The 11,459-nt window shown below is 35.5% G+C and overlaps 2 protein-coding genes across 2 annotated transcripts; both read right to left on the bottom strand.

Annotated features, from left to right (window-relative positions):
* Positions 1-367: 367 nt before the first annotated feature.
* Positions 368-3,413, bottom strand: TRIADDRAFT_64020 (expressed hypothetical protein; the record flags this gene model as incomplete). The annotated part of the gene is made up of 11 exons (XM_002113377.1): positions 368-846; positions 961-1,145; positions 1,230-1,308; positions 1,394-1,488; positions 1,610-1,666; positions 1,751-1,832; positions 2,001-2,119; positions 2,255-2,345; positions 2,610-2,716; positions 3,169-3,268; positions 3,391-3,413. The coding sequence occupies 11 exons, from the start codon at positions 3,411-3,413 to the stop codon at positions 780-782; spliced, it is 1,005 nt and encodes a 334-aa protein (XP_002113413.1). The 3' UTR covers positions 368-779.
* A 3,629-nt stretch (positions 3,414-7,042) lies between these two features.
* TRIADDRAFT_57554 (uncharacterized protein) lies at positions 7,043-8,791 on the bottom strand (the record flags this gene model as incomplete). The annotated part of the gene is made up of 7 exons (XM_002113376.1): positions 7,043-7,198; positions 7,399-7,504; positions 7,618-7,694; positions 7,806-7,871; positions 8,034-8,093; positions 8,284-8,372; positions 8,542-8,791. 7 exons carry the CDS (start codon positions 8,789-8,791, stop codon positions 7,043-7,045), a joined length of 804 nt encoding a protein of 267 aa, XP_002113412.1.
* Between the last annotated feature and the right edge of the window lie 2,668 nt (positions 8,792-11,459).

Here is an 11,459-nt window from a genome sequence, read left to right as displayed (position 1 = left end):
TACTGATATTGCTGTCATGTTATTTCATCGACGAGATCAACATATATAATAGAGTCTAAAGTGATGACCAGTGACGGTCATGTTGAAAAGTATTTTGCTACGATATCCTTTCTACAAAACATCCATTTCTAATGTAATATCGCAATTTTAAGTAACATTACAAGGAAATCGCCACTGCAACTTTCGAGTCCCATCCTTATAACAGACAAATCGTAACGTATAAGTCATCTGAGGCACAGTGCAACACAATTTAAGATCGTGAACTCTAATCGTGATTATCAATTAAGACGAATAAAACGACTGTATTTACAATAGTAAGAACAGTGACAAACCAGCGGCTTACGGTACACACAAATACCATACAATAATTTTATTGAGTTAAAATCACACCAGTAGATCACAGCGATGATTTCACTGCATGATCAACGTTTTACAAAGATGTAATCTTCTTAGGGGATACATAAAGTTATATTGAATACATAACGAGGTATTCCAATCACAACTATAACGATATTGTAACCATTCCCATTCTCACTCAATAACAACATTCATAGAGCATCATAAAAGCCAAATTTAACATTTAGTTGTAAATTTCTATGTTACTGTCCACATGCATTGAGCATATACAGGTTACAATAACGAAAGTAATTAAAAAAACGAATAACTATACCTATAGTTATTACATCATATTACTCGGTCTACAGCATAGCAATGCTCAACGATTAGCCTAAACTCAGTCCATTTACGTCACATAATAGCTCGCAATGTAAATAGTCACTTTATTGAGAGTCCATATGACGGATCAGGTCGATAACACGATTCGAGTAGCCAAATTCATTGTCATACCTATCGTTAACAATTCGACATATAAAATGCGAGTTCAGTATTATTTCAGTAAATTTATGAATAAGATCAGAACGAATTTAAGAGTAAAGATAGACTTTATATCACAAAGCATACCAAGATACCAGCTTGACAAAGGTGCCGCTAAGCATGATTCCAGCTTTAGCGTCAAAAATACTGGAATGAGTATCTCCAACAAAGTCGGATGATACAACATCGTCTTCGGTATAACCCATGATACCTTGAAATTCAGATGACTTGGAGGCTTTAGAAACGGCTTCTTTGATGGCCTCATAGGTAGTCTAGCCGATTATTATTATAAAATTACTAAACTCCTTTATTGATAAATTTTGTACGTTATATTTTTGTATCTATGCAAAATTAACCTCCTTCTTCAAACGACAGGTTAAATCAACCACAGATACATCAGGTACTGGAACGCGGAATGCCATACCAGTTAATTTGCTAGCAAAAGCACAAATTACAATCAATTTAGTATGCTTTCTACGATTCATTATCATTGATATGCAGCAACGGAGCATAATCATACCCATTCAATTCGGGGATAACTTTGCCAACAGCTTTAGCGGCTCCAGTCGACGCTGGGATTACATTCTGACCGGCACCACGACCATCTCGCCATTTCTGCAGAAAGCATTTGAAATTATCGACTATTGTTCATGATTTTAATGAGGCAGATATGAGTACCTCTGGTACACGCTAAAGCGATTAAGTGATCAAGTACGGTAGTTGATATAATACAAACCTTGCCACTAGGTCCATCTACAGTCTTTTGAGTAGCTGTGAAAGCATGAATCGTCGTCTATAAAAATTTTTGAAGCATAATTATAAAGTCATCGGTCTAAATTTTGAGTTGTCTGCATACGTAACAAAAGATGTAAGTTACCATTAGTCCTTCCTCAATACCAAAGTTATCGTCAATGATTTTAGCGAGAGGAGCCAAACAGTTTGTGGTACAAGATGCATTGCTATAAATAAATCATTCATTAAATTAAAACTATTTTGTTGCTAGTCAGTTATCGGTGCCTCGATATTATGATATGGCTGTAAATTATCACATATTGTTTACAGCGTTATGACATCAAGCTCATTCCATCCAGAATTATAGTTTTAAAATTCTAAAATTTTTACGATACCTTACAACATCCATGCTTTTAGCATCATATTTGGTGTGATTAACTCCCATGACAAACATAGGTGCATCAGCGGATGGAGCAGAGATCACAACTTTCTTTGCACCTCCAGTTAAATGAGCCTACACAAAAACAAGGTGGCGTGGCTTACGATTACATTAAAGTAGAAGTGATGGTCTATTACTATATTTAGTCTACAAAAATTAATACGCCGATGTCTATTTTATACTGGATGTTTATTCGAACTTGTAAATTACCTTAGCCTTATCAAGGGTAGTAAATACACCGGTAGATTCCACAACGTAATCAGCGCCGGAGACTCCCCAAGGAATTTCCGCGGGATTTCGACTGTTAATTTAGTAATTCGAAATTAGACATGTAACGACACTGAAATACTGTAATATAGTAAATAGTAGAAAGATGACAAATCATGCAATTAGCTTTTGGCGTAAATTCATAGTTAAAATAGTTTTGCAGCTGAAACAATTTTATTACTCTCTACTAGCTCATAATTATTGATTTTAAATAATCAAGTGTCAACAGTATCCTATATATTTCAAATGTTATACACAAACTAAGATACATTTCAGGTAATAATGGAAAAATACTTACATTGCGAATACTTTGATTTCTGAGCCGTTGACAACTAGGTTTCCATTTTTAACTTCGATTGAGCCACTAAATCTGCCATGTGTCGAATCGTATCTGAGCAAGTAAGCCTATAGTATAGACATATACGTATACCCAGAATTATGCTAGAAATACTATAATGCTTGTTAATGTCAGTACTATACAATACACAATCCATTCCTATTGAAATATCAAAACAATTCATTTTACATCAGCAGCTGTTAACTGACTGAATGAGTTAATAAGTATGTGTATAAAATTCCTGTCTATGGTAACTTACATATTATACCATTAAGACATTGCAGACAAGCATTGATTATACTGTGCATCATTGCAGTACTATCTCAAAACGACACTAACCGAAAACTTTCCTTGATAATGAGTACTGACGTTAACTAAACATAAGCTATTGAATTGTAAGAGTAAAAATGACAGCTTTGGCATAAACAAGATACAATTCTTGAAACTGCGTCAAGCTCTAGGTTTTACTCTTGCGCTAACGTTAGCACGGTACTACTATTTACTTCTATTAAGATCATACCATATATTCGGCATCCAAGAAGGGATCATTTAAAGCAACAACATCTACGCCACCCTTTGCAATGGATGCACGAAATACCAGACGACCAATACGGCCGAACCTATTGCACGAAAGCAGAGAGTGAATATATACGTATTCTATGTTGAAATATTGGCACCAGTGATGATTCATAACTAATCATACGTATACGTAAGCCGATCAAGAAAGAAGGCTCTCCATTACCCGTTAATTCCGACTTTAACCATGATTGTTTATTCAGAGAGTAAGATCGACACGTCAGCAGTAAAGGACAAAGATCTGCAGCATAAGAAAAATACTACTTTAATTGTCTAAAAAGTTGCAGATTCCCATGTTCTTATCTATCTCTATATATGTCCTATATGACATATACACTTATGCGATAACAAACATTAAGACGTTTGATTCACAGTCAGTCGCTGAAATAATAATATTAAAGTTCAATTTAAGAATCGACCTGTATTAAAAGTAAATTACTGTCACTTGATTTTAATAGGTAAACTACCTATCGAGTGTTGTCTAGCGCTACAGAACATGATCGTCCTTGCGATTACAACAAAAATTTTCGGGTCATGTCGAGTTCAAATTTTATGTTATTTCTACGGTAAAAATTATTAATCATGTACTATATTGACCGATGATTTTATAAATAAATAATTTATTCAAAAAACTTTAAGTTGATTGAAAGTAGCTCTCATGAGTTTGGACCAATTTATTACGCATGAAAAATTACCATGACATCGCATTGGGAGTTGCGTGCATCGTAATTTAGTGTAGATTTATCAATTGACGTTTTACACCCTGCAACAAAATGCATCAATAGCTTTGTACCTATAGTTCCACCTGTTCACGGTTTGCTCTAAGTCTCGTATGACTCATGATGAATAAGGATTGCTGCATTGGTACGTTAAGTGATCATATTAATGATACTTATTACAGCATAATAATAATAATTACGTCTATTAGTCTATACTGCCAATTCGACGTAGAAGTGTACTTTGAATTAGCCAAGATTTCATTGGATAATTGTATGGTACTACAAGTTCGTTTCCAGTAGAGACTACTGTACTTGGTTCAGCTTACCGTTCATGCAAGCTATTTTACTACTTAGTGCTACTAATTCAGTTTAGTCCTATTCTAAGATCATTTGAAGAATCCTCACTGTATTACGTATACTCGCCATATAGAGTAAGTAGATAATTCAAACATTGAAACACAATATGCCTACGTGACGTAGTCCATGGAATCCGTTTCGGTAGCGCAGTGCAGTGAAAAAAGACAACATGAAGGAAAATTGATTTATTTACAGTCCATGGCGTCCATTACTGGCCATTTGTAAGAAAAGTAAGCGACTACATCGTCCATTACGCTAATCATTAGCAAATGATGTACTAAAAATGGCGTGGGATCGGTGTAGGAGCTGTGGAAAGATTATGCTCAGCTGTTGGTGAATACTGGCTCACGTACAAGTCCTATTTGCACAACAATAGAGTAGAAACGCTCTTCTCACAGTGCTAATCTACACAAGTAAGCGAAATGTCCTAATTTTCCATCTCAATGTTTTAGCCTAATAAAATCTACACTACCACAACACACGTAGCTTCCATCCATTACAACAGGAAAGATCTCAACGACTGGAAATGAGCTCTAAATTGACTGCAAATGACGACGAATTGAAATAGTTTCGACTAGAAAAAAATTTTTTTTTTCCCTTTGACTTACCAGCTTGCAGAAGGAGGAAATCCGGACTGTAACCAGTCAATTTGCGTCAAGCCTTTTGTACTAGTGTAGTACGTACGATTTTGTGTTCAACCCTCGTACAGTAGCGTCACACTCGATGTGTTGACGCGTCCATCTGTGCTCCGTGTAACAAGATAGCATAATACGCTGTTGGTGCAGTGTAATCCTAGTCGGTAGCACAGATGGATGAGCATGTTGATCAAAGTATTGAAAGGTCTGCAAAAAGAGTCACCGTCGCCCACCTACTCAATACTCATTCATGAAGTCAAGCCACTCACCATTGCTTAATAGGGTCATGTGATCATTCTGGAAGCATCTCCTTGGCTCTCGTTCGATGAGGGTGACGCACGCTCTACACTACGTACACTCTACTGGGACACCCTCGACACGTCTGGTGATCACGTAGTGTTCACGTCGTGATCACGACTTACAGAGGTGTCGGATGGACAAACGGATGGAGGGACTGAAGGAAATTCGCAGCAAGAACGGCTGCAGAAATGGAATGAGCGATGTCATAAAGTGGATAGAATCTATCTCATAAGCGTAGACTTTACGTTATTAATAAGAAATTGTTTTAGAAATGCACATTAAACATCTCGTTCACAGCCTGTCTGATTGGAGAGACTGTAGTTTACTGTGCAATTCCTAGTTTATGACTATGTCTATCCTTGTGACACCTATTTTGCAGAAGCGGCTGTTATTACTGTATTGAAAATAAATACTTTAGAATCGCTAATTCAATATGCGGTGGCAAATCTTGCATAATGCATACTACAATAACTACAAATGAGTCTGCTTGATTGGAGATACTGTAGAGCACTGCACCGTTCTCAATGGTGATAAACGTTTGGGGAAAATGGCTCTGGCTACCGCATTGCAAAATAAACATTGATGGTTAATAATATCAACAGTATTTGATGTGTGCATTTTTCCTTTATATCGACCAAGTGGTTGGAAGTCTTGCATAATGCATATTACAATAATGGCTAGGAGTAGTCTGAGTAAGTAATCAGTGACTCGTAGTGCATGATATCTTATCGATCCTCCAGATTCCTTCGTTCGATCTTATTGTAGTAATTTGGCGAAAGGTAGAGAGAAAGATCTTTCACGATCAACTAGTCACCTGATAGAATAATCTGCCAACAGTAATTGAGATAGCTAAACAATTTCCATTATAATATACAAAGAGTCCATGCAATCATCTACTGAGTATAGTGATGAGGGCCAAAATAACTCTGATCAACCCTAAATACTGTAGTACACCACCAATCAATTTATGGCGAGAGAAAGATAGTCACTAGCATACTGACCAAAGAGACATATAGATTGCTACGTAATTTATATAGTAGGTAGAAATAAAAGTTATAAAATTACAAGTGCTACAAGTAATAATCATGATAGCAATAGCGCGCTCTAGCAAAGAACCATCCAATTTTACTATCAAGATTGTAAAAATTCAAAATGACTTCGCATACTCTAACTGGAATTCTCACCTTTAATTTGTAATAGCGTAGTAATAAAAGCAGGCTTTAAAATCACCGCTCGTATATTCAACAACTTGTATACAAAAAAAAGCCAGTATTCCATCTAGGCTTTATACGAGTGTATGAGACACTCTCAGCTCAATACAAATATGGTTATAACCTAGACTGGAATCAAGTGTTCTTAATAACGAAGTGCAATACTGAAGTAATCTTCAGACAGTTACTAAGCATTATATATATATCAAATAAACAAAACTACTTTCATAAGTAGTAACAAAAGCTCAGTTATATTACGAATGAGACGATCAAACACGATGTTATATGCAACTAGCCCTATTGCCTGCGATGATATGGATAAAATATAGGATAACCAATATCCGTATGACACCGCAAATCGCATCATGATCGTCAAAGTAGTATCGAAATGCTTTAGTAAATTTTTGTTTTATCGTACAGTAATAATACAAATACGTTACACGACTCTACCACTTAAGGTTACTTTTATTGTATATTGTACATACAGTTATCCTAATCCCCTATCATATTAGTTGAGATAGTACATGTATTTATCACTATAAATATTCGACCAAACGAACTCAATAATATTAGCTGTAAATCAGAGTCTTAACACATTAATCTCGTCCCACTTTACTTCCACGTAGTCCTCCTCCTTCTCGAGGAACTTTTTTGGGTAATTTCAAATAAGAAGGAGTTTCTTTTTTTCCTGGAGACGTTGCACTACCACTTGCAGCTGCTTCCTCTTTGATCATGGCTTTAATTTTCTCAATCTAAAGTTTGACATCAATATATATTTGAATCATGCATTTTTTTTAGCCGGTTCATCAATAGTTCATTCATCAACATCCATAAACCACTATGCCAACTAGGGCATCAGAGCCAAGTGTCACTCCGAACTCCGACTGGTGTTTTATGATGAAGTATAACTACCACTAAGGAATACCAAAGTACAATAAAATTGTTTCATTACCTTGTTTTTAATTTCATTTTTTGCAGCCTCCTTTTCTGCTTTGACACTATTGGCTTTCCGAATTTCATCTTCTAAATCTTTCAATGTACTATCACACCTATTGCACCTATCTCATTATAAATTAACCAGTAATTAATATCGCTAGAAATCAAAGTGCAAAAGTTCTTGGGATTCCATATAAATTGAGTAAGAATATCAGCAGTTATGTCATCAACATACCAAGTTTCTAGTGTATTAATGATTTCATCGACAGAATCTGATCGGACATCTCGACTTATTGCAAAATCTACCTCAAACTAATAAAGAATTAAAGACTGGTTACAACTTTAACATGACATCTGATCAATGTTAAAATATGCAAAGCCTAAATGTCAATATTAACACAATTGAGTGCAGCAACTAGTTACCATTTGTTCTTGTTGGTCTAATTTGCCTTCAATAATGCCAGTGTAGATGGTTTCAATAATTAGATCCTTTTATGTATGATACAAACAACGCTTACTGATCTGAGTAAATGTAGCGTACGTAAAATTATTACTTAAAAGAAGGCAATAGATAATAGAATTGAATACCATCTCTACCAAAAACTTTGACACTAAAACCATCATAGGTGACTTAATGTACAATTCACTTACCTCTAGTTCTCTTAAGTCGTTAATGCCTAGCTGTGATTGTAATTCATGATACGGAATACGCTGGAAGAGACAGTAGGATCACTTAGCAAAGCAATTTATTTACATGTATATACCAATTGTTTAGTCAAATAATCCCTTTTTCATGAAATGTACTCATACGATATCGGATCGTGTTTGATGCCAAATACTTGTTGATATTGACTTACACTATTGTATACGCTACACTATTCTCTTGAATTATTGAACTTACTTTGTTCTTGGATGCTAGGGAGACTATAGTTAATTGTTGAAGTTTTCGCCTTTGAATAAGGGTCAGCTCAGGTAATTCGTCCTTATTCTCTACAAGATTTTAATATAGTCAAAATGGTAAATGCTATGGTTGAATTCCTTGGCTAAATAATATTTGTTGTACAATGATCGGCAAAACTGTATCCCTTTCGTTATTAATATCTATTACTATGAATATTGCATTGTCTCATATAATATGTAATCATTACTGTAATTTTACCTTCGTAATCACTGCAAATACCATAAGCAAATAACTTTAACAACTTGTAATACTTTGCATCAGGGCCTTCAGCTATTTCCTGAACGGATGGTTGTTCCAATAATTCACCAAAGATATATACTCCATTAGCATCCAAGGCTTGATTTATAAGTGAAACAATAGCACTACCATGGAAATTTTTAGCTAAAATAACGTATTGCTCTATAGGATTAGCAGGTAATAACACTGCGGAAGATTGCTCGCTAGCCATTAACTTGCCGAATTTTGGTTTAGTATGTTGAAAGAGTCAGCCTTGATTGCTTAGCGTATCCTGTCAGAAATGGTGCCTATGTAATATTGATAACAAAGATCAGGTTTAGTAGATTATAAGCAATTGAAACTATCCTCGAGAGGTATAGGAGGTATATGTTGCTAGAAATGGGCCTTTTATCTTTGTTATCTGGTTAACTTAAAATATGATGTGAGGTAAGTTGTTGGCACGCTATTGGATTATTATCAAGAGTCACAGTATAGTACTGTAGGTTAAATGGTTAATACACAGTAGACAGTCTAAGCTCAATTTTGAAACATTTATTAAGTTTGATGCGATGAACTGGCTGAAGGATGGCCAGAGGATTTATAAGATATTTTCACATGCTATTAATAATTAATTATTAGAGAGATGATTAACTCTAAATCATGCTGTTATTGCATAGTATTGTAGGTGAATATAGGTAGTTTAAGTTATCAAATGAAAGTATTTTAGAATATTCATTAAGACTGATATGATGAACTTATTGAAGAATGGCTAAAGATTCATGAGATATATTTTCACATAACATTCATCGAGCGAATCATTGATCATCTTTAAATCATGGTGTTACTGCATGGTACTGTACGTGAATATAGGTAGTCTAAGTTATCAAGTGAAAGTATTTTGGAATATTCATGAACTGTAATGTAATTACCTTACTGAAGGATCGCTAAAGGATTTACAAGATCTATTTTTACATTCATCAAGCGAAATCGTTGACCAACTATAAAGCATGCTATCACTGCATAGTTACTGTACGTGAATAGAGGTGGTCTAAGCTATGAAATGAAAGCATTTTGGAACATCCATTCACTCTGATACGATTAACCCAGTGAAGGATTAATGAATGATGTAGACAATTAATGCGATGATTTCACATGGCATCAATCCGCTATAAAATCATCCATCACAGTATATAGTGTTGTATAGTACGATCATAAAACCAATGGTCTAAGCTGTAAGCTCAGTTTGTATTGACTGGAATGCGATTAAGTTAGATGAAGATCGCTAGACAATTGATGCGATGTTTTCACATGGCATCAATCCGCTATAAAATCATCCATCACAGTACAGTATATATTGTTGTATAGTACGATAATAATACAAATGGTCAAAGCTATAAGCTCAGTTTGTATTGACTGGAATGCGATTAAGTTAGATGAAGATCGCTAGACAATTGATGCGATGTTTTCACATGGCATCAATCCGCTATAAAATCATCCATCACAGTACAGTATATATTGTTGTATAGTACGATAATAATACAAATGGTCTAAGCTATAACCTCAGTTTGTATTGACTGGAATGCGATGAACTTACTGAAGATTGCTAGACAATTATTGCGATCTTTTTACATGGCATCAATCCGCTATAAAATCATCCATCATTGTACAGTACGATAATAATACAAATGGTCTAAGCTGTAAGCTCAGTTTGTATGGACTGGAATGCGATTAAGTTAGGTGAAGATCGCTAGACAATTGATGCGATGTTTTCACATGGCATCAATCCGCTATAAAATCATCCATCATTGTACAGTACGATAATAATACAAATGGTCTAAGCTGTAAGCTCAGTTTGTATTCACCGGAATGCGATGAACTGACTTGAAAATCACTACAGGCTTACTAAGATCTTCCATTAATGGAGAATCATGGATCTACTGTAAAATGACACAGCCACTGTATAGAACATTGATTCGTATACGAGTAGATAGTCCAAGTACATGGTAACGTGCATTCATTCACTTGATGAAGGAGGATTGATGATCGCTGGAGAAATGACGAGAGAGTTTCAGAGAACATCAACTCACCAATCGTTGATCAACTCTAAAGTCATGCAGTCACTGTAGTATAGTACTGTATGCTAATATCCATGGTGGCAGGTCGATTTTAAAAGAGCGATTGATAAATCAGATGCAATTTACTCAACCATTGCTCCAAGACGACATGCCTCAAGCTACCTAGATCAGCTTTCAAACGATACAGTCAATATAGATTACGTCAAGACAAATGATGCCAACTCAATGTTAAAGCATCCATCAAGCCTATAAGATAGGATCAACTTACTCCGGGATGAATGATTGCTAGTCGATTAATAAACTTGTTTACAGCTTGACATCGATGAATGATTGGTAGAAGTTTGGAGGAGCAGCAGCCATGAATAGAGAGAACAAATCAAAAATGGTGTCCAAGACCTGACGAGAAGGATAAACTTGGCATGGGGTGGATTGGACGTAGTCAAAACCTCTTTTCCATACTGCTGTTTGCGTCAATGTAGAACAAAGTGCACCGTCAGTCCCACGGCTTAGACCAGACTGCTTCTTACAAAAGTAAACTTTTGTTGGATAGCTTATACAATTCCTATATTGCTAGCGGCTATTCCATACAGTAGAATGAGGCAGCGATGGCTAAGACAGGGTCCTTCAGCCACAATCGATCCTGTATGAGGCTTTATACGATTCAGTATAGGAATTGATCTACTGTACGGAACAGTCAATATAAGACATCAAGAACTTCTCGATTTATTATAGACAGCTAACTCTAGTTTAGAGCGTAATCCTATCTACTGTATGGAATTCCTATAGTGAATCCTAGAAAATTCCCTTTCCACTTAGTGGCTATGA

The sequence above is a fragment of the Trichoplax adhaerens genome, genomic scaffold (assembly GCF_000150275.1).
Source record: "Trichoplax adhaerens TRIADscaffold_6 genomic scaffold, whole genome shotgun sequence".
Lineage (NCBI taxonomy): Eukaryota > Metazoa > Placozoa > Uniplacotomia > Trichoplacea > Trichoplacidae > Trichoplax > Trichoplax adhaerens.
Note: the sequence above shows the minus strand (reverse complement) of the source record. Positions and strands in the feature narration are given on the sequence as shown.